Genomic DNA, 26,491 nt, shown 5'->3' with positions numbered 1-26,491 from the left:
TCCTGCCACTTGTCAGTGCAAATTAATATCAGCTGGTTCAGTCCCAACTGATGGCTCTCATTTAATATTTCCTGTTTTCTGCAAACAAAGCAGTGATAAACTGACTGTACACCTGGCCTGCACCAAATAGTAAACAGTAACAGCTTGAAACAGCTAAAGGGGAGTGGATATTCAATGCTTCATTTGTCTGGTCGTCAGACATGGCTCAAAACGAATGCTGGCATCTATATGGCTAAATTGCTAATATTGATAAATGGCAATAAATAAATAGAATTTCTTCCTACTGAGGGAACATACATTCAGTTAAAAAAATGTTTTCCCATGCATGTATATTTGTATATTTGTAGGTTATAGTTACCAAATGTGCCTAAGGATTTATTTTTTTCAGTAAGGGGACTCATTCTGTAAAGTGTGAAAATATGAAATCAGAGTCAACTAAAAGTCTACCAGTAACATGAGTTAGCTTTACAGAAATGTAATTAATTCCATCCGTAGAAGATTGATCTACCTAATGAACTACAAGTTATATAAATGTGCTTTTTTTTTACCATGTGCTTAAATTAGGTCAGAATGCGCCTTAACATAAAACATTGATTTTATAAATTAATAGCATTATCCACGGGACAGAATGAGTATAGTGAAATATTTTAAACATTTGTAGTTCTCTCCAGACCGGTGAAAACGCGCTGCACTGAAAAGACTACATTACCCACAGCCAGACGCCTCTCTCACATGCACATGCGCAGTCGGATGTTCTACTCTGGACAGCTGTAGGAGAAAATGGCAGCACTCATGCTAGGGCAGCAGGTAAGACGTTCAATGATTTTTGTGTTTTTAATCATTTTATAATCGTTCTCATCGACAATTGCAAATGTTATAAAGTGTATTAAGTCCTGTATTCACTCTGGAGACCGGGAGGTAGCGCTGAATGTCCCGATAAATCAACACGAAGCATTGCACTTGAATGACTGCTAACGGGTTAGCCTACGAGCTATCTGTCTTTAACGTAAAGCGTGCTACAAGTTCATCCTCTCCACTTCTGTGTTTTCTGTGTTTTCTGTGTTTAAATAATGCATCTTTATTCTCTTTTTATATATATATAGGTCCGCCAGTTCAGCACGTCTGTGGTCAGACCTGCAGCAAAACTGATCAGGGTAAAATAACATCAGACTGCACGAACATGGTGGCTCATCTGTTGTCACATATTGTATCAGAAATGGTTAATACATATATATGTGTGTGTTTATGTCCTTCTAGCCTCCCATCCAGGTTTATGGAGTCGAGGGCCGCTATGCCACTGCTCTGTTCTCAGCTGCCAGTAAGCAGAACAATCTGGACCAAGTGGAGCAGGAGCTGGGGAAAGTTTCTGTAAGTCAGAAAATAAGACACTAAAAACAGTAATAATCATAATAATGAGACGCACAAGTTGCATTTTTAAAGATGTTGATGTCAGTGGATGATGTCTTTCTTCAACATATTGTCCCAAGGTGATGTGGATATTGTTGTAAATTCATTTAAAATGTGTCATAAGATTTAAAAAAAAAAAAAAAGTCAAATGTTTCAGTGCAATCTACGTTCCTCTGCTACATCAATTCAGTTTTTGCTGTGTGCCATTTTGTTTTTCAGTCCCTCATCAAGGACCCCAAGCTTTCTGCGATCGTATTGAATCCTCACATTAAGCGCAGCATCAAGCAGAAGACCTTCAATGCTGCTCTTGTAAAGGCTAAGGTTTCACCCATCACCATCAACCTCATCAGTGAGTGAGCACGCACCGTGGCTAAGTGGCCCTGTTACTGCTTTGAGTTTTACCTCTGCAATGGGATTACATATTCTTAATCGTAGCTAAGTACACCAAAATGGGCTCTAAGTAAAGTGTGGTCATACATATTGTAAACCACCAATGTTTCACTAATGCTAATAAACGATAATAAAAAGATGATCGTCGACCAGCAGACACAAGATTGGATACAAACATTTTCTATACTGTTACTTTCTTTGGTTTTGTAAGAGAACCCAATACTCAAATAATTCACATTTTACAGTTGTATTTATTCTCAGAAGTAATGTGCGGTAGAATGAGTTCACTTAAACATGCAATGTTTTTAAATTTCTTTTAAATTTAAATGTATTAAGTTGGGTTCTTTCAATGCAATACAGACGTGGGTAGAATTGTATATTCAAACCCTTTTCTGTTGCTGTCTTGTTTTCTGAAGATAAAAGCTGCATAGAAAACCCATTTTGTGCAGTTTACTTAAAAAAAAAATATATATATATTTGTACTTGACTTAGTTTATAGGCACACTCACAAGTTGAAATCAATGGCAGTTCTTAATGTCTACTCGGGTCCCTGTGACCTCTGGAGGACCTCTGGAGGTCACAGGGACCTACGCTTTGTCTGACCTTGTGACTGCAACTGGTTTTGTATTTTAGTCTTATAATTTGTGTGAAAGTGCAAATGAAACACGTGCAGTGTTTAAGTGGGGGAATTAGAAACGTATGAAAACATGAAATACACAATATGTAGATAAAATGGCTTTTCATTTGGCCAGTTGTAAGCTCCACAATTAAACTCCCACAGCAGCATTACTGCTGAATACGGGTGCTATATTGATATTGATCATGGTGTACTTCGGAGGCCATGTGAAGAAATGTATAACAGGACCAGTTGTATTAAACAGATGTAATACAGTATGAATACTGTACTCTATAATGTTTTCTCTCCATATAAAGGTTGCTCAACTTAAGTTATAAATATAACATAATAAAGAGGAATAAAAATAAGTGAATCTCGCTCAGATGTATCCTACTTTTTGTTTTGCAGACGTTCTGGCTGAAAATGGTCGTCTGACTGTAACTAGTGATGTTATCGCTGCTTTTGTCAAGATGATGAGTGCACACCGTGGAGAGGTCGTCTGCTCTGTCACTACTGCTCAGGTATGAAAAGAATAAAAAATAACATGTATTCTTGTTAAATCTCTAATAAACAGTTTCTATTACGTTATCAGTCACTTAAAATGAATCAGTTGCATTATTTTTAATGTAATTATTCATTTCAGCCTTTGGATGCAGCTAATCTTGCTGACCTGAAAGTAGCTCTGAACGGCTTTCTTCAGAAGGGTGAAACTATCAAGCTGGAAACTAAGGTACAGTTTCAATGCATGATCCCAGAAACATCCCCATTTGACTTTATTTAAATGTAAAGTTGTTTTAAGAGTCATCTGTAACTTCAACTGTTGTCTCCTCTTCACAGTCGGATCCTTCAATCCTGGGTGGCATGATCGTCAGTATCGGAGACAAGTATGTCGACATGTCCACCAAAACAAAGATTCAGAAGCTGACCAAGCTCATCAAGGAAGCTTAAGTCCTGTGGACTAAATGTATATTGCTACCTGTTCTAGCACTGCAGTTGCTCCATAAATCCAGTGTCTGTGCTTAACTTCTTATGGATGTTAATAAAAAGTATAAAAACGGAGACTGTTCTTTGTTGTCATTGATTGTTGTTGTGATTGGGACACATTTAGTGCACATTTCCTCACAGTGACAAATCATCTAAACATGGTTTAGTTAGTGCAAGGTCATTTATCATTTTCACCAGCAGAGAAATTGTAAATTACAGACAGTATAGTGTCAATTTCTAATCATGGTTATATTGTAACCACAAAGCCCGCCCTTTGCCATTAAGACCCGTCTTTGTTTAATATGGTTTTAATTTAGCAGAACCACATTGGCCGACACTCGTCTGCTACTGCGTTTCCTGGAAGCCTGTGTGCGCATGCGTGGTCCGCGCATCCTGTTTTATTACATTTTTTCCAGGCGAAAATGGCTGCCTCTCTCATCTAAACCTCTGCTCAAAGGATTAAAAGAGCATGAAATAAAGGCCAGAAATCGCAGTCCCGCTTCAAGACAGCACCGATGGACGCCAGGGCGTAGTTTGTGCGGCGTCCTCCGAAGATGTTGTGGCTGCCAGAGAAGGAAAATGTATGCGATTCGACATTAACCCTTTCCAGCCCAGCATCCACCAACAAATAAGGTACGAACTATTCATTGTGTGGCTGTAAAATAGTTTAAAATTTTCGGGGGGGAATGCTTTAACATGTAATTTTGTGCATGCCATATGTGTGTATTTTTATGCCAACTACAACTGTAGTTTACCTCGCTTTGTCTTGACATCCTTTATGTTTTGTGTTGCAACGCTAAAAAAGAGGCCTGTTTGCTCCACCAAAAGTAAGCCACTAAAAAAAACGCTTCTTTGGGGGCTTGTGTTTGCCTGGGGGGTTGCACGTGTGCATGTGTGGCTGTCCGATCTGATATTTATATTTCTTTTGCACTCCAACAGAAAATGATGCATCAAGTGAGCAGCAGCAACAGTGACTATTGTATGAGTGCACTGGCAGAGGACTGTCATCCAGCCAGCCACTTTGATCTATGTAGCACACAATCCAATAAATTCTACCCCTCTCCGACAACCCCTGGTTTGCAACTGTCCCTTGCGGGCCTTGCCCCTCTGCCACCGGGCATGCACAAAGCCATGGCATGTCAGGTGCAAGACGCCCAGAACGACTTCCAGGCTCAGACAGTGAGAATCAGGGGCGGTGAGGCTGCAGGGCCCGATGGCTCTAAGAAGAAGAAGGGCATGGTGAAGTCGGGGCGGAGAGGGAGGCCATCAGGGACCACAAAGTCAGCTGGTTACCGAACAAGTACTGGACGTCCACTTGGAACAACTAGGGCAGCTGGGTTCAAAACCAGCCCGGGGAGGCCCCTCGGTACCACCAAAGCAGCCGGATACAAGGTCAGCCCCGGCAGGCCCCCCGGCAGCATCAAGAGTCTAGCTCGGCTCAAGAAGCTTGACTTTAGCAACTGCAGTGTTCCCAAGAAACTGGACTTCACTAGCTGTGATGTTCCATCTTTTCCATATGCCATGATGGAGAAAAGACCCCTCTGTGAGCCCAGTGGCAAAGTGGATGAAACCAGCGAATAGTTCTGCAGCTTTCTCTCTAGTGCTTGGAGGAAAAAAAAAATAAAGATTTGAGTGCATGAGCAAGAGGATGCTTAGGAAAAACATTCCTCTCAGATGTTGGAGGAAAGAACTTTTTGTCATTTAGAAGTGGCTCTGAGTTTTCATTGTACATTGTTTAACATTGTCTTCATTCCTCTCATAATAAAATGACTGACTTAGAAGTATGTTATTCCCGTTGGGCAGAGATGCATGCATATGAATTTAATCACACCAATCAGTATAAGCAAAGATGTATTTATCAGTTTGTGGTTTGAACCTCACTGGAGAGTGGATCTCCCCCCCCCAATCAGCATTTTGTTCCTCTGAATTGGTACACGTTCTCTTACTCTGCTTTAATATTTCTATGGCCGGGTTCTTGTGACATTTTCTACATTTATAATAATTGCATTTTAGTAACAACTAGCCAATCAAATCTGCTTTTTTCTCCTGAGCATAAATATGTGGATGTGTAATTGTCCTCTCCGTGTCGTCCAGTTCAATATGTGTTTTATTTTGTGATATTATCCTAGCATCAAGCCTAAAAATGGGAACACTGCGATACATTTTTAATTAACCGGTAAAACTCAACGCATAATATCGTTTTGAACACAGTATTTGTTATTTCTGCACTTTGTGAGTATAGTTTTTGATTTTGTATCGTAACAGCCTGTTTTTGTCTTCAAACTCACTTGATAAGCACTTAACAGATTTACATGTATGTTGTTATGCTGTTCATTAGAAGAAGAAAAAAAAACACTTTATAAAACAGAAAAAAAAAGCTTTGTGGAATATGTAATAAATGCTAATGTGTTGTATGTGAAGCCAAAATAAAATAAAGAAAGTCTTTTCCATATAACTATTTCCTGTCAAATTAAAAGCATGTCATTCTCCATGCAGACACAAGGGGGGCCCGTGTCCCCATACAACAGTAATCACCTTGTAATAATACCTTTATTTACCTCCTGTTACATGAAAGTACGGCGTACTGACGTTTATGATCATGATTTTTTGGACGTGGCCTCGCAGTGTGATGGCAGACTCGGTTAAAATAACACCAATGAAGGGCCGAGTGTTAATGTAAACGCCAGACAGCTATGGTGGGTGAATAAGTTCCTTCTTGTATCTATCTGGTGTTTACTGGATCATTCACCAATAAAAGGTTAGGGAGACGAACCAACCTAGAGCCCACAACCCCGGTACTATATCTTTTTGTATAAATCAGCACAGAGGTAAGTTCCTCTGCTGTCAAGTCGGCGTGTAACTGCGTTGGTCTTTGTTTGATCTTCAAGGACTGGCCCGCTGCAGCGAGCCTATTGTGCTCTCTAACTTTGCGTGTGTATCCATTTGATTTGCAATGCGCGCACCAAAATCCTTATAAGGCTTATGTGAGGGGCAAGCTGGAAGCGACGACCACTGGGCTGTTTTTATGTTTTTGAGATCGGAGTAAAAACCTGATTTTTACGCACGCTTAAAGCCACACCGACTCCCTCTTTATCTTCTTTTCCTGAGCGCCTAGCGGCCTGTTTCCTCATGTCAGAGGACTCAGTGGAGAGGCAACATGGCGCACGGAGTTAGGCCGTGTGGTTGTTTGCGCAATGCAATCATTTTGTTCTCTCGATCTCCCCAGCGGCTGCACACAGACACCCAGGGCCTGCACCAGCACAGACAAACAACAAACAAACAATGGATCAGACGCGCACAAATAGGCGCAAATAGCCTAAAAATAAAAACAAAAACAGGGCCATTCATCCGTTTTTGACCGCATTATATCACGGAGGTGTTATTTAACACAAGTGACTTATTTATAAGAAACTTCCACCTGGATGTGCGTGCGCGTGCACTTGCGTGTTTGTGTGCGTGCCTGTGAGTGAACGCGAGGGGTTAGTGACACGGCCCTCTGCAAAGGGGGGGTTGGGTAGCAGTGCCGATTGGTTGCTGGTTGCAGTCAGGGCTTGTTTTAACATAACCGTGGGGCACTTCGACAGCAGGCAAAAATCATGTAGTAAATAAGCTGCTGGGAACCGGCTGTGGCACACTGAATTTTGCCGCTGTATGGCGTTGCAGCGCAATGGATATTTACTTGTTATTTTGCGTTTGAGGTGACAGTTTTTTTAGGGGGCCGCCGCTGATGAGGCGATGAAGTGCAGAGAATGAGAGCTGTGCCTTGGCCTACTAGTGCTGCTGCAGCTGGGATTGTGCAGATTCGCTTTCACAAACCGAGAAAAATAGTCGCTCTGTGCCACATTATCAAACATCCGCTGTTGGTTTCACGGTGACCGACCTCCAAATGGTGAGTTTTTCGCGTTTTTCCACGTGTTGACAGTGTTGTGAACTTAGTGCCGATCAGCCTTTTTTTTTTTTTTTTGGAGTTAATAGTAGCTTCCTATGTCTGTGTGTGGCTGTAGCTTGTTTGTGTGAGCCACTGACTGTTTCTGTCTGTGATGGCTCAGTGTCACCACCTCTACTACAGCCTCCGCGCTCCTCCATTGACTGTATTAGTCAACGATCGTCATGACCCGCAGCCATCAGACAAAGCGGCACTATTTTCTGATAGTTTGTGAATGAAACTATCAGGTAAAGGAGCGAGCGTAGTCTCTGTGTTTTGTCTTGTGCCGTCCGACCGGCCCTCTAGTATGGAGGCCATGCAATGTCGGCTTATGTGAGTGTGTGAGAGTGTGTGTGTGTGTGTTTGTGTGTTTGCTCCTTTATAGGTTTATGTCGGACTCGGTATGATTGTCGCTCTATTTCCGCAATGTTTTCATGTGTCTGTCGGCATGATTTATTGTATTGTACAGCACACAAGACTCAATAATCCCAACACACAGTGAGAAACTTGAATGCCACATTTCCCTTATTTATTGTGTCTTATTCTTTTTTTTTTTCTCTTTTTGACAGGATATAGCCGTGACAACATGAATCAGTCATACAGACCGGCTGTTAGGGTGGGCTCAGTGTTTGCTTCAGGCCAGCCAGAGCGGAGGCCCCACAATGGTCTTGTGAGCACTTCCTATGGAAACCAATGTGGCATTGTGAGGCGTGGGTCAGACCAACCGTCAGCCGTGCAACCTCCATCCTCCAGCCTCAAACAGCCTGCTGCACTGGGGTACAGCCAGCCAGACCGATCTCACTGCTACAGCCCGCTGAAGAGGCTGCCTGACCTGAACACTGTGGTCAACAGGCCTGACCTGGAGAGGGACCTCCATCCTAGGAACCACTTGCACTGTGCAAGTCCAATCAGTGACGACGAGGACGATGAGTTTGAGGCACCGTCGGTCCAGCTGCCCCCTTCTCCGGGCAGTGATGACATTGAACCTTTGGAGACTCTGCAGGACGTGAGCAGAAATGGTTTCTCGCCTCACAGTTCTGATAGTTTGGAGCACTGTTCCCCCATCCCCAATGGCTACCTGCATTTTGAGTCCACGCTGTTTGACAGCAGTGACATTAAGGAGGAGGACGAGGACGGGGAGCTCAGCAGTAGCGAGGACCTGGCGCCCTTTCACCACTCCCCAAAGTTGAGTCAGGACCGAACTGTTACTGACAGTAAGAGCACGTGCAGCTCAGGGGCGGATAAAAGAACATACAAACCTACTGTTTTTAATCTAATGTCCAAAACTATATCCGAACTCAACCCCACACTAAGCCCCAGCGCACTGCCAGATATCACTAAGAGAGATGGGTGGAGCTTTGGTGAGGAATCAGACAGTGATGGTGAACTTGCCTCTCCTGTTGACCCTGGACTTATTTCACCAGCAGGGACCAACTCTAATGTGAGTGTGAAACATCTGGAATACTTTCTCTATAACTTCTAAACAACTAAGGCTGCACGATGTTGTCAAAGTGTATCTTTTAGTCGTCTGGTCTGCATACGCTGAAGGAATACTTGAGTATAGTTGTATTGAACCTGGACCCACCTTCTGACAGTGCCATCTTAAGTATAATTTTATTGATCTTGAAATTAATTGCACTGTATTTAGGGAGCAATAACTTTAAAATATGAACACGAAACATTGGAATTGGGAAGCTAAAGTAAATATTGCAAATCAAGTCTCTGTTATTACACATAATGTCAGTTTAGACGTGACATAAATTTGGATTTGATAACCAGCTATATGATAACAGCATCACTGTTTTCTGCATTGTATATTAAAGTATTTTCATTGTCTTGTTTAGTCCAACAGCCCAAAGAAAAAGGCTCTTCCTACTGTGAAATACGTGGAAGGGGACTTGGTGTGGGCTAAATTCAACAGACGGCCCTGGTGGCCCTGCCATGTTACCTGTGACCCAGACAAGGGGAGCCACACTAAGATGAAAGGTGAGGTTTCATTCATGAGAGGGTTTGATTTTAGTATGGATTTTATAATCAGATTGTTTTCCATAACTTGACCTTTACTGAAAGGTGAACACCAAAGGAAAAGAATTACTGTGAAAAATAATTAATAAGCTGACCATTGTTTTAATTTCAGTTCCCAGTCCCCGTCCCTGTCGGATGTATTTCCTGGAGACGATTGGGGAGATTATAGAAAGAGCATGGGTCCCCGGGAATGTCATTCTTCCTTTCGAAGGAGGTCATCAGTTTGAAGACCTACCTGTGCTTAGACGGAGAGGGAAGCAGAAGGAGAAAGACTACAAGTATACGGTAAATTAATGAAAACAACCAGAAAAATATCACATAATCTTATTGTGATCATTATTTTGAATGTTATTTCTGCTCCTAGCAGATACCCAAAAGTTTACTGACTGCGTGGAAAGTCAGTGTGACAGAAGCTGAGTATCTGCTCCCACATCGACAAAGGAATACTGAAAGCGTGCTTTCAATATCTGTCAATGGAGAGGAGCGTGTGCCCAGCCCAGGCCCTACTGAAAAGCCACAGGAGGCCCCCTCTGTCTCTGTGGAACCTGGTCGACCCCCATCACCCAATATGGCCCCCAACGGAAATGAAACCCATTTAATCAAAAACTCTGCTGCAGTTCAATCCAATAAGAGCAAAGCTTGTAAGAAGAAAAAGAAATGTTTGTCCGATATATTTGGCCATATAGTTGGTGGATCAAAGGAGTCATCCACTATCACGAGTGTGGCGGATCAGTTTCATACTACAAGTCGTGCACTGAAAGAAGAGCCAGAGGACTCACCTTATGCGGACCTGGATTCAGTTCCAATGCTGCATCGTCCTAAACGCACAGCAGTGTCTCCAATAGAGGATGTGGACCGATTAGTCAGAAAAGAACAGGATTCAACTAAAGCTAAAACAAGGTTAGGTGAAAAAGTGAACCATATTACAGATTCCTGTGATTCATCTAGCATTTTAACAAAAAAATTGACATCTAAAGATACAAACTCTGAACAGAGTTTGGGCAGCTGTAATGAATTGTCGCACAGTTCGACTGAAAAGCACTCGATGAACCTTCCTGCCAGCAGTCGTTTGATGACAAGGGCTCTGAAAGCGGAGGAAGACACAGATGCACTGGCTGCAAGCCAAATCTCAACAGTAGTCCATGCTGATGACTCTTCTGATAATGCACCTACTAATGTGCCCATCAAAACTGAAATGTCTCCTAACTGGGAATCCCCCAGCAATGCACCATCCTCTACAAATCACAGCTCTCCAAAAAGGCGCGCAAGGAAACCTGATAAGAAACAAATTCGTAACGGCTCACTGATAATGTCCAAGTGTGTAGGGTCAAGCGTACCCACTGTGCAGCCTGTTGAGATCAAGACAGAAAACACTGTCCCAGATCGGCCATCATCTTCTTCCCCATCCTCCTCTCTGTCTCCAATGGATGCTTTCCAGGATCCCAAGGAACTAACGTTTAAATCTCTTGTGAAGGAGGACAGCAGCGACTCTGAGTTGACGGCATTTCGGCCTGATTCCAATTATAAATTCAGTACCTTCCTAATGCTCCTGAAAGACATGCACGACACGAGAGAAAAAGAAGGTAAACCCCTGACTCTCCCGCCATCACCGGTTGTGATCAAGGAAGAACCCCTGGTCATTCCTACTTCCACAAGAGGAGACCGGGGTTCTCGTGATGGTTTCGCTCCAAGGATAAAAACAGAGAAAGGGCAGTCGGGGAAATCCACAGCATCCCAAAACAGAGCAGTGAAAACCAAGAACAGGACTAAAGCTATCATGACAGCTGACACCTACCATTGCAAAGACTTTCCTAATCACTCTCAGATCAGGAGCTCAGACAAGCAGCGTAGAAAACAAACTCTACCTGCAAAACTGAAACTCAGCATACCTGGTCTCTCTTCGGACCTGGCTGACTTGGCTTACGGCAGGGAGTTTGTCAGTGGCCACGCTGACTTAGCCGATCCCGGGTCTCGCCCCCTCGTCACTGCTGATCCTTCGGCCAGCTACCTCGATATGAAACCAGGATCCGCAGTGGCTCCAAAGAAGCACTGGCAGCTGGTTGAGGAGGGTGCTGGGAATAAGGGTGAAGTTAAGAGTGAGGTGTCTACTGAGATGAATGGGTTTTACACCACAAGAGAGTCACCAGACCTGGATCTGGGAGTTGAGAAGCATGCAGAGAATGACTCGTACTTCTCAGAGACAAGCAGCACAACCGGTAAGACACAGGCGGCTGTGGTTTTGTTAGTTTACCGAGATGGTAAAATTAGTAAAAAAGTTTTACCTGTATATTTGTTGTGTTCAGGGACACACAAAAGTGTCCGCCGAAAGAATAAATGTGTAAATGTATTTTTTGTGCGTTTACACAGGACATTCAGAGAACAAACGTCTCCGGAAACCGACTAAAAGGCTCCTGGAGTCAACCGAGGAGTATGAACAAATATTTGTCCCAAAAAAGAACTCAAAGAAACACACTTCAGAATCTTCCAAAATGGTATGATGTTTCTCTTTCTTTTAGTTTCCCTGCATTGATTAGGAGAAATCCATTATATTGCTGTACATTCAGACATATTTTACTATCCATTTCAAAAAGACAGACATACTGTATATCTCTCAGATTTAACCGTAAATATGAAACTATTATCCTACAGACAAAATAAAATAAGTCATGTGTGAATTGCTCAGCTTTAGATAATAATTGTGTATTCAATTCAAAACTACCTATTTAATGTACTCCAATGGTGCTCCGTCGTTTGCATGTGTGTACGCAGCAGACATCAGGGATGACAGCACTCCACGATCTCAGCACCACACCAGGAGTAATTACCTCAGCTTCGACCTCATCCTCGTCTTCTGTAGAGCCCGCTGAGGCCCCGTCAGAGCTGGAACAGAGTCCATCTCAGGATGAGCTCTCTCCTGTAGCACCCTCAGTATCTCCAACCACAACACAACCCTCCCCTGACACAGAGACAGCAGAAAAAACAGATCTACCTCTTGAATCTGGTAAATAAGTTCTTACTGGATATTGTGTTAATTCCAGTATCAACTATCTTGCAGTATGATGTAAAATAGACTGGTGCTGCAGGAAAGAAGATTTAAAATAGTGATTTTTGAATAGATGATGCATTGTTGTGTTATGTTTATTTTAGACACAGGGTTAATCCAAGAAAGAAAGAGGCCAAGAAAGCTGTCGCAGAAGGTGATGGAATGTACCATAGAAGAAGTGTCGGCTGCTGCTACCAAGAAGAAGGTATTTCTGGACTCAAATGGCAGTGGGGGAGTGTACTAGCCAGATATCTCCTGTGAGGGAGGGGAGGGGGCGGGGGAGACAAAAACAGTCCAGTTAGTGTTTTAAACTAGTATAAAAACATTGAATATATCCCACAATCTGTTTGTTTTCTAGGAGCTAAAGCGACACAGTGGAGTTACTTCAGCGGTGAAAGTGTTAGTCAAGAAAACTCAGGTACTACAAAAGCACAATCTCAAAAACAATCCCCATCCTCATATCCCACCAAACAATGCAATACTAAAAACATATTTTAAACACAATGAAATCTCACTTTGGATAGGTTGGATCTGTGAAGAAAGAGAAGCCTGTACCCAGCACATCCTCTGCCCCTGATGCTGCCTCCCAGCACGCAGAAAGCAAAGATCTCCTCGGGGGCCTCACTCCAAACAGACCTCCCAGCCCTCGAGGATCTAAGACCCCCAAGCAGGAAGCAGAGATGGAGGCCTGCAGCACTGAGGAGCAACAAAATGTACACACTGGAACACTAACTCCCAAACCTGAGGTGGGCATGTGGTATAGTTCAGCTAATAAAGTGATTGGTCAAAATAATCTGTATCTTTGGATCCATGAGTGTAATGCTACGCTTGATTTCTTCATTTCTGTAGGTGCTGTCTGTTGGTTTGAATGACAGCCTCTCCTCCCAAGTGGATGTAAAAGGGAAAATAGGAGCTACATCCTTAAAGGAGAACGTCTGTCAGGTGAGATAATCTACCAAAATAGGGTCGACACATCCTTTATGTGTAACAGGTAGAGTATGTTTCTCATTCTGCATTAATGTGTATGTTTGTGCAGGTGTGTGAGAGGACAGGAGACCTGCTGGTGTGTGACGGCCACTGTTATGGAGCCTTTCACCCGCAGTGTATTGGCCTGTCAGCGGCTCCCAAGGGAAAATTCCTCTGTCGTGAATGCAACACTGGTGGGTACGCCTTGTGTCTGACACGGGGCTGAAAGCAATCTGTCGCTGATCATAAATGTTGTGTCCTTACGTACTTGAAATACTTCACAAATGATTTATTTTTCTGTCGCTTTCAGGTGTTCACACATGCTTTGTGTGTAAAAAGTCTGGTAACGGGGTAAAGCGCTGCATGATACCACTGTGTGGGAAGTTCTACCACACCGACTGTATACTGGCCTACTCAGCCACCCAGCCTCATAACAAAGGCTTCCGCTGCCCTCTGCATGTCTGTCTCTCCTGCCATATCACCAACCCTCTCAACATCTGCAGCTCTAAAGGTACACTTAAGTTTTTCCTGTGGTTTAAACCACATAATATTTTAATAATAATAAATGTTGATTTCACAGATTTCACAACCTAAGATCTGAGGACCACAGGAGTAAAGTCATCTTTCTTGTAACATTGATGCTTTATGCTCCCGAACCAACTAAATTATATATCATACTGTAGCCCGACTACGTTTATTACCTGCTTAGCAACAATGTGTATGTTTACTGTCCTGCAAAAAGGATCCACATGGTTTTTACCGTTAGCTTCAACTTTGTTCTAATCTGACATTCCTGGAGTCCTTCAAGGACTTTTGTTGCTTGAAATGTTCTCAGTTTTCTGTTATCTGCACATCATCTTTAATTATTTCCACCTCTGTTACTTTGGATAACATATTAATAGACTTCCAGTTTTATGTCCAGAGATATCAGGATTTACTTTGAGTGAGTAACTATCAGGACCATTGGGCCGGTTGAATAATTGGAGTGTTATAACTATTATAAAGGATGTAAGTAATAACTCTTTGGCATGGTTGCTCATGAGCCATTAGAAACAGAGCTAGCCTGAGATTCTTTCTTCTTTGCACAACATCTTTGAAACAGTGTGTGTTGTCTATGATTGTTGCAATTTGACCTAACCCCATGAAACACTTGCTGCACAGGATTTGGCTCAGTTGACTAGGCATTTGTTACACTTGGCACATTTTAATGATTGGTTTCTTGTGCTCTTTGGAACCATTTCTTTTGATAATCGGCTCCACAAGGCAGTCAGTGGACTGAGAGCACAGTGTGTTGTCTGGTTATTGTTACAAATCTTCAATTAAATGTCCATATGTGCATGGATTAAGCTGTCTTTGCTCCTCTGTATTTTTATCTCAGGTCGGTTGGCTCGATGCTTACGCTGCCCTGTGGCCTATCATGCCAATGACAACTGCATGGCAGCAGGCAGCTTGGTGCTGGCAAACAACAGTTTTCTCTGTCCAAACCACTTCACTCCCCGCAAGGGCTGCAAAAACCACGAACACATCAACGTTAGCTGGTGCTTTGTCTGCTCTGAGGGTAAGTCTGGTCTTGTTTCACGGTCATTTTAACCTTTCATCAAAACACTTTTACTACCGCGATCCTGCAAAAATGTGTGAAAATAATAACTCGGATCTGAATACGCTTCAAACCCCCCAATAAATGTCCCCATGTTTCAAATGTTAATCAAATAAACATGGCTGCTTTGGGGAAATGCACTATGCTTTATTCTCTGGGAGAGCATAATGTGTTGTAAATTAATTTTTATGCTGCATCCTATTTTCCAATTAAATGCTCCCCTTTGGCAAATTTATCTGTAAAATTGCTTTTCTTTCCATTTGTACGCTGTCTCTACCCACAAATCAATCTCTGAAACCCAGGATCTCAAAAGGCCAGGCAATCTTAAAGCAATATGTCAGTTGCATTAGCACCTGTTGTTTTATTATACATCGTTACTAATGCAGTTAAAGAAAATTAGCACAGTCACAGTTGAGGTAACTTCAACGCACTTCCTTATATTCCTGTGTGTTGTCTTCATTTTCTGCGTTGTCACTGCTCCGTGTGAGTTGTAGTGTTGAAGTCAATCAGCAGATCGGCTGACAGTTGATGACAATTCTTGATTTCCCCTATTTGTTTCATATTGTTGTAAATAGTATACTTTTTAGAGTGTTAATTAGACAAAATAAGCAATATGAAGACATCACTTTGGGCTTTGGCAACATATATATATATAATGAAATAAGCTAATCGGTGTGTTGTGTGTTTTGCTGTGGTCTTGTAGGGGGCAGTCTGCTGTGCTGTGAAGCCTGTCCTGCTGCTTTTCATCGGGAATGTTTGAATATGGAGATGCCTCAGGGCAGCTGGTTCTGTAATGACTGCAAAGCGGGAAAGAGGCCTCGTATTAAGGACATACTGTGGGTCAAATGGGGACGTTACAGGTAAGGGCGTAACATTTCGTCCACTACACACACAGCATCTCTATGCAACAGCTAATGTGCCCTTATTTGCATCTCTGAAACCTGATCTAACTCTTTAGGTGGTGGCCTGCAGAAGTCTGTCTGACCAAAGACGTCCCAAATAACATCTTGAGGATGAAACATGAGGTGGGAGAGTTCCCAGTGCAATTCTTTGGCTCCAAAGATTTTGTGTGGACATACCAGGCCAGAGTCTTCCCCTACATGGAGGGGGACACTCAAAACATAGAGAAAATGGGAAAGGGTGCAGATGCAGTGTACAAAAAGGGTAGGAACTCTAATAGTTGTATTAGTTTGTATTTGATAATATGTTCCTGCTTTTGATGTTTAGAAATAGTCTTAATTTTGAGTGATTAAGAAATGTTTTGTCTTTATAGCCCTGATGGAAGCAGCAGACCGTTTCAAAGAGCTCCAGGCAGAAAAGGAAATGAAGCAGCTTCAGGAGGACAGGAAGAACGACAAGAAACCTCCTCCATACAGGCACATTAGGGTACAGTGTGCCACCACATAGTTGTTTTTCTAGCCTGACTTTAAGAGAAGTTCACTGAGATGTACAGTTAAAAAAAAAAAAAAAATCACACCCCTGCCTCTGTCTCTCAGGTAAACCGGCCAGTTGGGAAGGTGCAGATCATTACCGCTGACCTGTCCGAAATCCCGCGTTGTAACTGTAAGGCGTCTGACGAGAACCCGTGCGGCATCGACTCGGAGTGCATTAATCGCATGCTGATGTACGAGTGCCATCCTCAGGTGTGTGCGGCAGGGGAGCGATGTCAGAACCAGGCCTTCACAAAGCGCCAGTACACACCTGTGGAGATTTACAGGACACTAAACTGCGGCTGGGGTTTACGTGCTGTGTCGGACATCAAGAAGGTATTTCAGAAGAAATCACATCAGCGTACGACTATAATACCCACATTAATCCGTCTCTGTTATTAATGATCTCTCTTGTTGCTTCTCAGGGAGCGTTTGTGAGTGAATATGTGGGAGAGGTGATAGACGAAGAAGAATGTCGAGCCAGGATTAGACACGCCCAGGAGAACGACATCTGTAACTTCTACATGCTTACACTGGACAAGGTGATTTAGAGCCTGATGACCACAAACACAATCCTCTATACATACAGCTTAGCGAAATACTTGACTCATAATGTAGGTCATCAACCAGTTTTGTATTTTGTTCTTTCAGGACCGGATCATTGATGCCGGGCCCAAAGGGAACCAGGCTCGCTTCATGAATCACAGCTGCCAGCCAAACTGTGAGACCCAGAAGTGGACTGTGAATGGGGACACCAGGGTGGGGCTGTTTGCTCTACAAGACATCCCAAAAGGTTTGAGTGACAATCTACTTTTTTTTTATTTTGGTGGTGTATACTGTGTAGGATTAAGAATTCAGATTATTATGCTATCTGCACATCCAAGCATATATCTAATACAACATGTACTTCAGATGAGGAGCTGAAGTTCAACTACAACCTGGAGTGTCTTGGCAATGGAAAAACTGCCTGTAAATGTGGAGCACCCAACTGCAGCGGCTTCCTGGGTGTCCGGCCGAAGGTAAAAGCCTACATTCGCACAGTTTTAGTGCTGTGCGAGCACACATTTGCCTTTCAAATAATCCCCCGACCGTCTTTGCCTAAATTTACACCTTGGAAGACAAGCGGCCTTGTAACTTCTTCATTTCCTTGTTCAGAACCAGCCATCAGCTGAGAAACTGAAACTGAAGGAGGGGAAGCGAAAGGTCCCCATAAAGAAGAAGACCAAGCAAGAAGTCACCAAGGAGAGGGAAGACGAGTGCTTCAGTTGTGGTGATGGAGGCCAGATAGTGTCCTGTAAGAAGCCAGGCTGCCCAAAGGTCTATCACGCTGACTGTCTCAACCTGGCCAAGAGGCCTGCAGGCAAGTACAGGTTACAGTAGCGCTGTTACAGGACGACTTAGTGCCCATATTATGCTACTAAACGAGGCACTATGTAATCTCAATTATTGAGTAGCCAGACTTTTTATGTTCTTTAATATCATAAAGCACACATGGTCATAAGGAGAGAACAGGGACCACTGGGCAGTAGTCATTTTTCAAACAAATAAAATACAATTACAAACACATTACACTGGGAGAAGGAAAGGCGGAGATTGATAAAGGTTCTGAATCTTATTTAACAGAAAACTAACGTTACCAGCAACCAATTTAAAGTACTAATATAAGTGTAGTTTTATTGGAATGTGAAATATTTTAAATTATATTTTATTTATAAACACATATAATAAAGGAATAATTTAAGGAATTGATACTAAATTAAACTTTTGAAGCTCTATAAAATTGTCAGATTTCAGTAATCATAATATGGACAAATTTAAATTTGTCATTATTGGGCTGAATTTGGATGAAAGTGGATTAAACAGCAATATTTTTTTTTAGCAACCATGATTTGGGAAACCAGACGTCTATGATCTTTATAAGATGTCAAAAATCTTCCAACATATATTCAAGTTAGTAATGACAGTGATCTTGTTTCCAGGGCGATGGGAGTGTCCATGGCACCAGTGTGACATCTGTGGTAAAGAGGCGGCTTCGTTCTGTGAGATGTGCCCCAGCTCTTACTGTAAGGAGCATCGTGAAGGCATGCTCTTCATCTCCAAGCTGGATGGCAAACTGTCCTGCAGTGAACACGACCCCTGTGGGCCCGACCCGCTGGAGCCGGGTGAGATCCGTGAATACGTGCCCAACGCGACCTCCATGAGGCCCGGGTCCATGGCTGGGCCTCTCTCGCTGGTCCCAGACTCCAGAAGAGCCGGTTCTGCTCCCATCTCCTCCCCTTCTGACCAGGCAGCGACGGCCGGACCAGGGCCTCCTCCTCGTCTGTACATCAACACAAAGACTGCTACCTCGAGCTTCATCCCCTCCAACAGGTCTTACCTCCCAGACAGGACCGAAGGGAAAGCGTGTTCCACTCCCACCTCCTCCAAGGACGAGAGAGAGGACGGGGAGGTGGAAGACGGGGAGGTGTGTGGGTTGGAGGTGGAAGACGTGGAAGACGTGGAAGATGACGACGAAGACGAAGATGACGACGAAGAAGCAGAGGAGGAAGACGATGAAATGGAGGAGATGGAGATAGTGGAAGATGAGGAGGACGAGCCGCTGTACGGAGGTGATCAGGACGACGAAGAGGACGACGAAGGAGGGGACGTGTATGACACTTGGGGACACGTGGGGGATTATGTGGACGAAGATGCTGACGATGGAGAGGTGGAGGGGGAGGACTTGGAGGAGTGGGGGAGAGTGGAGGACGACGACAAGTGACTCAGTCCATCCATTCCTTCATAACTACTCAGCAAAAACTCTCAATAGACATTCAAATGACACGAAAGTTAGTAAAAAGACTGAGAGAGTTTGATATTTTGGTACCTACTTGAACGCGACACTGCCTTCACTTTGGTACCGCGTTGCCTTCTCAACCCCAGACTGCTGGACTGACAGTGGGGATCTGTACTGGTGCTAAGGCTCGAGGACCGATTCAGTCCTTCTCTTTATACTTCTGTCAATATGTTTATTTGTGTCTGGTGCTGTTATGCTCTTTTGTTTGTTCTCTCAACATTGTTTACATTTTTTTTGGGCCTTTTTTTTTTTTTTTTTAAATGTTTGGAATACAAGAAAAAGGTGAGAAGTTACACCAGACCAAACTGTCATCATAATGGCATCTTATGTTGTTGTTACTGTCTTTAACCTTGTCTTTTTTGATTACAAGAGTGATCAGAATAGTGTTCTCATGTTACAGTTAAGCACAACAATACCTGCTTGGTGAGTCTGAGGATTGCAAAAATAAACCCGCTGGAGTCATCGAGGTTTTAGATGATTCTTCTCACTACAAAAACAGCCTTTTCTCTCCGTTAATTCATCCTATTTTTTCCTCCAAACAGGTCAGGTCAGAGCTCAGGATCGGTGGCACAGAGAAAAAAAAAAAGTCATGACATTCTACAATCTCTAAATGCGTCACAGATATAAATAACGTTTGTTTTGCATCCATCACTGCTGTCCCATTCACTATGTTAGAAAATAAAATCTAAGTACTTATTCACTTGGTATCCGGTATTTCGTCCCCCTTCAGTCACATGTGGCATAAGAAATCTTGTCTAAAACAGTCAGGGTGCTGTATCAAAGTTAGCTGCTTCATCCTGGTATATTTTGTGAGTGCACACTCGATAAATAAGCAGGCAGTAACAGCAGTCATTTTATTAGTGCTCACGTTACCTGTGATCTTTCTGATTAGCTTTCTACTACAAATTGTGTCCTATTTTTTTCCCATAAAGTGTGGATGGCTAATAACTGACTTGAAGTCAGGTGTCAAACTACAATCTACTTTCTACTGATTCACAATAAACAATTAAAAGAGTGATTTACTAAGTCTGGAGGGGAGGGGGGTTGATGACCCTATTTTGTATGCTAGAATACTACCTGGCTGCAGACTTGTGGGAGAATTTGATTAAAATGTTAAATCTACACATTTGCAACACACATTAAAGCACAAAAAGGTCATAAACCTACCCATAAAACCTAGGGGTCTTAGGGTTGGTAATAATGATGATGATACAGGCAGGATTAGTAAATAGGGTGTGACTTTTATTGTTTTATTTATTTGTTTTTTGGGTTCAGTTCCAAAATACATGTGAATAAACGTTTTGGGCAGTAGACTGACTGAAACAGACATAGTGTTCAAACTGCACTCAAGACATTTCAGGTTGTTCATCATATTTTCAGAGTGTACTTGTACTTATTTACTCTAAAAGAACAAAGGAAACAATTTGGAGGTTATTCCGTGGTTATAATGCGGTGGTTTTTAAGCCATGAATCTACACACTCTGACTGCCTGAAATAGGCCAGCAGTCACCACTACTGGTTACCATCACTTCTGATTCTTGTCCACATGAGTACCCTTACTTCTTATTGGGTACAGCCAGCTCTGAGGTTACTGACGGTCCATACCTATGTTTTTTTCTGAGGGGTATACAACAAAAGTCATGAAATAATTACCTAAAATAACTAATTTGTTCCCCCCCCACCCCCAAAAAAAACCCTATTAGCAAGTTCAGTTGTATTTTCAAAACCCAGTACACAGCAGTGTCCTTGCACTCCGACCCAGCAGGTGGCGGTGTGACCTTTAACCTCCAGGAGAAGAAGAAGAAGGGAAGTGACGCGGCTGTATTCGCTGTAAAATGGCCACCGTCGTGTGTTAGTCAAAACACAAGCGACGAGTCCAAACACAGATTAAAATACCGAGAGAGTTACAGTTCATACGAAGGAAATAACCACCGCTGCTGGATGGAAGGTAAGAAAGCTATGCAATCAAATCAACGCATAAACGATAAAGCACTTATCCAGCGTTCAATCAGCTGACCTTAGCTTCTGCTTCGACTTTTATAAGTGTGGATTAAATATTGTCCCTGCTGGCGGACACAGTGAGAGGAAGAGTATATTGTGTTATGTGTAAACCCCTGGCTGTGGTGTTTATGAGGTGTGTTCCTGGCGGCAGGTGCAGTCATGGCCGAGCAGACTAACGTCGCCACCAGCTCGGAGGGGATCGTGGGCCTGGACGAGCCCAAGAAGATGACCAGGGAGGACTGGAGGAAGAAGAAGGAGCTGGAGGAGCAGAGGAAGCTGGGAAACGCTCCAGCTGAGGTGGACGAGGAGGGGAAGTGAGTTGTATGTCTGCACAGAGACCTCGGAGCAGCTGAGGAAATGAGCTTGTTCACATCTGGATGATCTGTGATGCCATTTCTCTGAAGTATACTTCAAATACTGTTTAGGATTTAACTTGCATGAAGCTGGAAGACTTAAAACACCTCCTATCATACTGAATCGTGTCATAATTACAGTTTATATCAATATCCAGATGGTTATTATGACTAATAAACTCTCTAAAACCAGAAACTCAAAGCTCCAAAATACATGGAAATACATAATAAGCATGGACATCCAAAGTCAAGTACTGAAGGGAATTAAACCCAAATGTAATACTTCTTGTTCTATATTTTCAATGCAGTGTTTTTTACCTACTCTGGCGTCACACAGCCATCTTGAGTTGATGTTGTTTCTCATCATCCTTTCCATATGATGTCCATGAGGCAAAATGTCTTTAAAATGTAACGCTGCCAGGTTGTAACTAAACTTTGTGTGTACAATAGGTGAAGTGCCTGTTTTTATAGTTTATATTTACAATAAAGCTACTGTTGTAACATTAATGTGAACCACTTGTGACACTTCCTTTCTTTTCCAGGGACATCAACCCTCACATACCACAGTATATTTCATCAGTGCCATGGTACATCGACCCATCCAAAAGACCAACGCTAAAGCATCAGAGGCCGCAGAGTGAATTTGAGGAACAATACTCCTCCATTGGAGAGTGGTACAAGAGAGGAGTGCAAGAGGTGAGGGTGCGTCAGTAAGTTACTTTCATTTAGACGTTACAAATGAACTTTATAGTTAATAGCTCTTTTTGTTGTTTCTCTGAAAGGGTTCTGTCACCACTAAATTTCGTAAAGGAGCTTGTGAAAACTGCGGTGCAATGACACACAAGAAGAAGGACTGCTTGGAGGTAAAGTGGACAAACCAATCTTTCATCTTCCAGTAGAGACAATATTACTGTACAATATACACACATATACGTTGTGTCTTAATGGCACAAAATAATATTATATGTGTGATAAATAATGTTTATTTCCCACATTTATTCTGTTTTACAAAGAATATTTACAGCAACAAGATGGCTGTTACAATCAGTGTACGCTCATGAACCAATAGAAGAACAGAATAATAAAAATGTAAAATATAATAATAATAATAGTAGCTGTAACAACATGATAATAATTATTCTTTAAAAAAATACAAATACATTCAAGTAAAGAACATCTGTAATCCAACGAAAGTGGGATGGAGGATTTTTGGCCCTCCAGTTGAGCAGTATCAGTTGTTATGTGAAAGAAACAGGGGAAAATAGTCAGACTGCTCATTTAGTCCTGACTGAGGCCTGGGGAGATAAATAAAGTAAATTAATCCATGAAATGAAGTTTTTATCTCAGCCAAATTTCCCAAGAGAGTAGAAAAAGTAGCCCATCTCAACTCTGTCGAAGGCTTTCTCTGCCCCAAGAGACGAGAGCTTCCTGAGTGTTTGATGTATAATAATAATAAATAGTGTTCAACAGAGTCTTGTCGGCTGAAATTATAAATGGGACAGATTCAAGGTAAATAATGTTAAGCTCTGACCTTCACTTTTGTTTCATCAGCGACCCAGAAAGGTTGGGGCAAAGTTCACAGGCACAAGCATAGCTCCAGATGAACACGATCAGGTACAGCTTGACTTGGACTATGATGGGAAGCGGGACCGCTGGAACGGGTATGATCCAGAGGAACACCAGCGCATCGTGGAAGAGTACGCCAAAGTAGATCTGGTAAGTGGTGAATTAGGCTTGGTTTAACTCGTTTAGTTCAAATTTATGCTTTTATTAATACATTTTTGCACCTTGTTTTTTTTTTTTTAGAAGATAATTATATTTGTAAATCTGACTTTGTATTTGTTTCTGCTTCTCAGGCCAAAAGGACCCTAAAGGCACAGAAGCTTCAGGATGAGTTGGCCTCTGGAAAACTGGACCCAACTGTAAGTGTCCAGTAATGTGTGAAGATTTTGTTACTATATTGTATTGTCATCTAATTTAAGAGATAAAAAGCGGTCTCTTGCCAAGATGGACACCATTTAATTTGTTAAATCCATTCTCTGCAGGAGCGGGAACACGACAGTGAGGATGAGGATGAAGATAAATATGCAGATGACATCGACATGCCTGGTCAGAACTTTGACTCCAAGAGACGAATCACTGTCAGGAATCTGCGTATCAGAGAAGACACAGCTAAAGTAAGAGACGCAGGTCTTTTGTCAATGCCGAGCTTTCTAACCGTGATTATATTTATTTTTCTGTGGTGGACCGTGGTCCCTAATGTGCACAGTTAAAGCTGTTGATTTAAGTGAGAGTTGAGGTACTGTTGCTAACGCAGAGGAACCCAATAATCTGAATTTCTCATGTCTGTTTCTCGCAGTACTTGAGGAATTTGGATCCAAATTCAGCATACTACGATCCAAAGACTCGAGCTATGAGAGAGAACCCGTACTCCAACACTGGCATGAATCCTGACGAGTAAGTTATTGTGTGTGTATGTACTGATTGCTCAAAAATGGTCCCTGGCTTACACAGAATAATAATAATAATAACTTGTTTGACAGAGTGGGCTATGCTGGAGACAACTTTGCTCGCTATTCTGGGGACACAATCACCATGGCCACAACACAGCGTAAGTCAATGAGATATTTTCCAGTTCTCTTAATAGGATTATTTGTTTATTTCTATAAAAAATGCTTTTTGTACATTTTTACTACCGCAGTGATAAGGGGGTATAGTTTCTACTGGAAGTATTAGTTGATCATCAACTTAAAAGTACAGTGAGTAGCAACAAACTCAAGTCTCTTCCCCCTTTCCTGTTTATGTTCACCTGTCCTATCAAATGAAGGCATAAAAAATCCAATCTTTAAAAAAACAAAACCAGAACTTTTAATAATAAAGATATGCCGACAACTTAAACATTGCTTCCTTTTGAAAACAAAATATTTTAAAAGAGTTGTATAAATACTATAAACTGACTTTAAAAAAAGTATTTCAGTATTCTGCGGCCACTAATCAGAAGGTTGGTGGTTGGATCCCCTGCTCCTCCCGCTGCATGTCGAAGTGTCCTTGAGCAAGATACCGAACCCCGAATTGATTGTTTGTGATGGGCTTTGCCAAGTACGAAACGAATAGTAACACATTGTGTGCCGTGGTTTTTTCCCTGTTTTGGTTTATTAATTGTTGTTATAAAGTAAGTTAGTTAGTAAGATGGGTACGCAGTTAATGGGGCTCCCCTATCAATACACACTATACAGGTTGCCCCGACTGAAGCTCTCTTTGCGACAAAAACAATATGGCTGCCTATAGTAGCGTTACAGCAGTTTATAAAAATCACCCAGCACTATGGCACAGATGGTAAAGCTTGCTCAAATCAGTAGTTACTACTTTTGCATTGTCAGTTATATCCTGTAATTACTTTATCAGTACCTTCCTGAAGTCACCTCGCCTTAGCTAACAGATTCATTATCTGTTACTGATATCAAAAATCAAGACCGTGAATGTTATGGGAATTATCTTTCCAACCAAAGTATGTCTAGTGTTCTGTATAACATGGTTAATACGAGATGAGGCACTTGATGGATCACGATTTTTAATAAATAGTAAATGTCATAAATTCTTTGCTTTCACACAATTTACATTCACTCTCAAACATGTATTTGAACTGCAGCTTGTTACTAAAAGCCACTGCTTCATCTTGTGACAGTGTTTGCCTGGGAAGCCTATGAGAGAGGCTCTGAAGTGCATCTGCAGGCCGACCCCACCAAGCTGGAGCTGCTCCACAAGTCCTTCAAGGTCAAGAAGGAGGACTTTAAAGAGAAACAGCGGGATAGCATCCTAGAGAAGGTACACAGCTGCCATCTTTTTTTTTTTTTTTCTTCTTCTTTTTTGCAGCAGGCTGTTAATTGCATGTCACACTGTGCAAAATGGGTCTTATAGAATCTAGGCCACAATCTGTATCAGACTGTATAATATCAGCTTTGATGCAAGCAGAGGATGTCATCAAAAATTCAATATATTTCTCTCAGCCCAACATTGCACGCTGTGTAGGGGTTTACGTGTTCATATTGGCTGAAGACTTCACTGATGATTTCTGTGCTTTTGTGTGCGACAATCAGTATGGAGGTGAAGAGCACTTGGATGCACCGCCGCGGGAGCTGCTGTTGGCCCAGACGGAGGACTACGTGGAGTACTCTCGGCACGGTGCAGTACTGAAGGGGCTTGAGAAGGCTGTGGCTCGCTCCAAGTATGAGGAGGATGTGCTCATCAACAACCACACTGTAAGGACAAGGAGAACACTCCCCCTTGCAGAAGAATGTCCAAGACTTCACAAAATTTGTCACGTTTGGGTTTGTTTGTATTTTAAACACAAATCTCCTGTCTTTAGTGTATTTGGGGCTCTTTCTGGAAAGATGGCTTCTGGGGATACAAGTGCTGTCACTCCATGGTCAAACAGAGTTACTGCACAGGAGAAATTGGAGTTGGAATAGTGAGTATATGCACTGACAGGGTTCAAAGGGACGGGTTGGAGCACACAGTAGGTCAGTTTTTGTAACTTGAAGTTTTTGTTCTCTTTGTAATCTGAAGAGCAACTCAGAATGTGTCCCGTTTGAAGAAGGACTGACTGAGCCACAGGAGGAAGAACTGCCCAAGACTCTGCTGGAAGTAAGTGACGCTGAGGAAAATAATAACAATAACAGTTCCTGTCAATTATGATGTTTTTATGTAGATCTAATTTAATGTTCATTATGTCAATGTTCGTAATCCCCAGATGCATCGAGATAAGATGAAAGAGAAGAAGAAGAAAAAGAAGAACAAAAAGAACAAGAAGCACAGCTCTGATGGCAGTGATTCAGAAGATGAAGAGAAGAAGAAGGAGAAGCTGAAGAAGGTAGTTATTTTTGTTTTCATCTATCTGTATCTGTGTTTGGCAAATTAT

General features: G+C 42.3%; 4 protein-coding genes across 6 annotated transcripts in view; all 4 read left to right on the top strand.

The window, feature by feature from the left end:
- The first annotated feature begins 697 nt into the window (after nt 1-697).
- On the top strand, nt 698-3,472 carry atp5po (ATP synthase peripheral stalk subunit OSCP). The gene is made up of 7 exons (XM_035668948.1): nt 698-807; nt 1,104-1,154; nt 1,258-1,368; nt 1,627-1,756; nt 2,822-2,934; nt 3,057-3,143; nt 3,251-3,472. Exons 1-7 carry the CDS (start codon nt 781-783, stop codon nt 3,359-3,361), a joined length of 630 nt encoding a protein of 209 aa, XP_035524841.1. The 5' UTR covers nt 698-780; the 3' UTR covers nt 3,362-3,472.
- Nucleotides 3,473-3,796: 324 nt separating this feature from the next.
- Nucleotides 3,797-5,849, top strand: si:ch1073-44g3.1 (UPF0461 protein C5orf24 homolog). The gene is made up of 2 exons (XM_035668946.1): nt 3,797-4,030; nt 4,337-5,849. The coding sequence occupies exon 2, from the start codon at nt 4,340-4,342 to the stop codon at nt 4,976-4,978; it is 639 nt and encodes a 212-aa protein (XP_035524839.1). The 5' UTR covers nt 3,797-4,030; nt 4,337-4,339; the 3' UTR covers nt 4,979-5,849.
- An 812-nt stretch (nt 5,850-6,661) lies between these two features.
- nsd1a (nuclear receptor binding SET domain protein 1a) lies at nt 6,662-20,152 on the top strand. Of its 3 annotated transcripts, none has more exons than XM_035668895.1 (23): nt 6,662-7,286; nt 7,892-8,763; nt 9,167-9,308; nt 9,460-9,632; nt 9,712-11,563; nt 11,715-11,839; nt 12,120-12,348; nt 12,495-12,595; nt 12,749-12,808; nt 12,915-13,136; nt 13,240-13,332; nt 13,427-13,550; nt 13,667-13,867; nt 14,735-14,914; nt 15,657-15,813; nt 15,912-16,117; nt 16,227-16,339; nt 16,450-16,719; nt 16,809-16,925; nt 17,035-17,176; nt 17,296-17,402; nt 17,539-17,743; nt 18,363-20,152. In XM_035668895.1, the coding sequence occupies exons 2-23, from the start codon at nt 7,909-7,911 to the stop codon at nt 19,142-19,144; spliced, it is 6,456 nt and encodes a 2,151-aa protein (XP_035524788.1). In that variant the 5' UTR covers nt 6,662-7,286; nt 7,892-7,908; the 3' UTR covers nt 19,145-20,152. The 3 variants fall into 3 exon arrangements, with proteins under 3 accessions (XP_035524788.1, XP_035524786.1, XP_035524787.1); XM_035668893.1 differs by having other exon boundaries at nt 6,663-7,286; nt 12,117-12,348; nt 18,363-20,151; XM_035668894.1 differs by having other exon boundaries at nt 6,664-7,286; nt 9,715-11,563; nt 12,117-12,348; nt 18,363-20,150.
- Nucleotides 20,153-21,014: 862 nt separating this feature from the next.
- The window catches only part of slu7 (SLU7 homolog, splicing factor), a 6,083-nt gene continuing 606 nt past the window's right edge, over nt 21,015-26,491 (top strand). The window contains exons 1-14 of the mRNA XM_035668914.1: nt 21,015-21,167; nt 21,372-21,534; nt 22,116-22,269; nt 22,356-22,436; nt 23,125-23,289; nt 23,430-23,495; nt 23,619-23,750; nt 23,933-24,030; nt 24,117-24,184; nt 25,259-25,398; nt 25,671-25,832; nt 25,940-26,041; nt 26,140-26,217; nt 26,324-26,443. Of these exons, the coding sequence (XP_035524807.1) occupies nt 21,161-21,167; nt 21,372-21,534; nt 22,116-22,269; nt 22,356-22,436; nt 23,125-23,289; nt 23,430-23,495; nt 23,619-23,750; nt 23,933-24,030; nt 24,117-24,184; nt 25,259-25,398; nt 25,671-25,832; nt 25,940-26,041; nt 26,140-26,217; nt 26,324-26,443 (1,536 nt within the window). The 5' untranslated portion in view covers nt 21,015-21,160. The remainder of the gene's footprint in view (nt 21,168-21,371; nt 21,535-22,115; nt 22,270-22,355; nt 22,437-23,124; nt 23,290-23,429; nt 23,496-23,618; nt 23,751-23,932; nt 24,031-24,116; nt 24,185-25,258; nt 25,399-25,670; nt 25,833-25,939; nt 26,042-26,139; nt 26,218-26,323; nt 26,444-26,491) is intronic.

The sequence above is a fragment of the Morone saxatilis genome, unplaced genomic scaffold (assembly GCF_004916995.1).
Source record: "Morone saxatilis isolate NCDOM2014 unplaced genomic scaffold, NCSU_SB_2.0 Contig22, whole genome shotgun sequence".
Lineage (NCBI taxonomy): Eukaryota > Metazoa > Chordata > Actinopteri > Moronidae > Morone > Morone saxatilis.
This window is presented reverse-complemented; position numbering and strand designations above follow the sequence as displayed.

What these genes read in the sequence shown, in the direction of transcription:
- si:ch1073-44g3.1 (XM_035668946.1), top strand. Translation starts at nt 4,340, where the DNA reads ATGATGCATCAAGTGAGCAGCAGCAACAGTGACTATTGTATGAGTGCA.
- nsd1a (XM_035668893.1), top strand. Translation starts at nt 7,909, where the DNA reads ATGAATCAGTCATACAGACCGGCTGTTAGGGTGGGCTCAGTGTTTGCT. An exon ending in AGAGACAAGCAGCACAACCG is followed by an intron (nt 11,564 to 11,714) that starts GTAAGACACAGG and finishes GCGTTTACACAG; the next exon opens with GACATTCAGAGAACAAACGT. An exon ending in TCCTGGGTGTCCGGCCGAAG is followed by an intron (nt 17,403 to 17,538) that starts GTAAAAGCCTAC and finishes TTCCTTGTTCAG; the next exon opens with AACCAGCCATCAGCTGAGAA.
- atp5po (XM_035668948.1), top strand. Translation starts at nt 781, where the DNA reads ATGGCAGCACTCATGCTAGGGCAGCAG. An exon ending in CTGCAGCAAAACTGATCAGG is followed by an intron (nt 1,155 to 1,257) that starts GTAAAATAACAT and finishes ATGTCCTTCTAG; the next exon opens with CCTCCCATCCAGGTTTATGG. An exon ending in CATCACCATCAACCTCATCA is followed by an intron (nt 1,757 to 2,821) that starts GTGAGTGAGCAC and finishes TTTGTTTTGCAG; the next exon opens with ACGTTCTGGCTGAAAATGGT.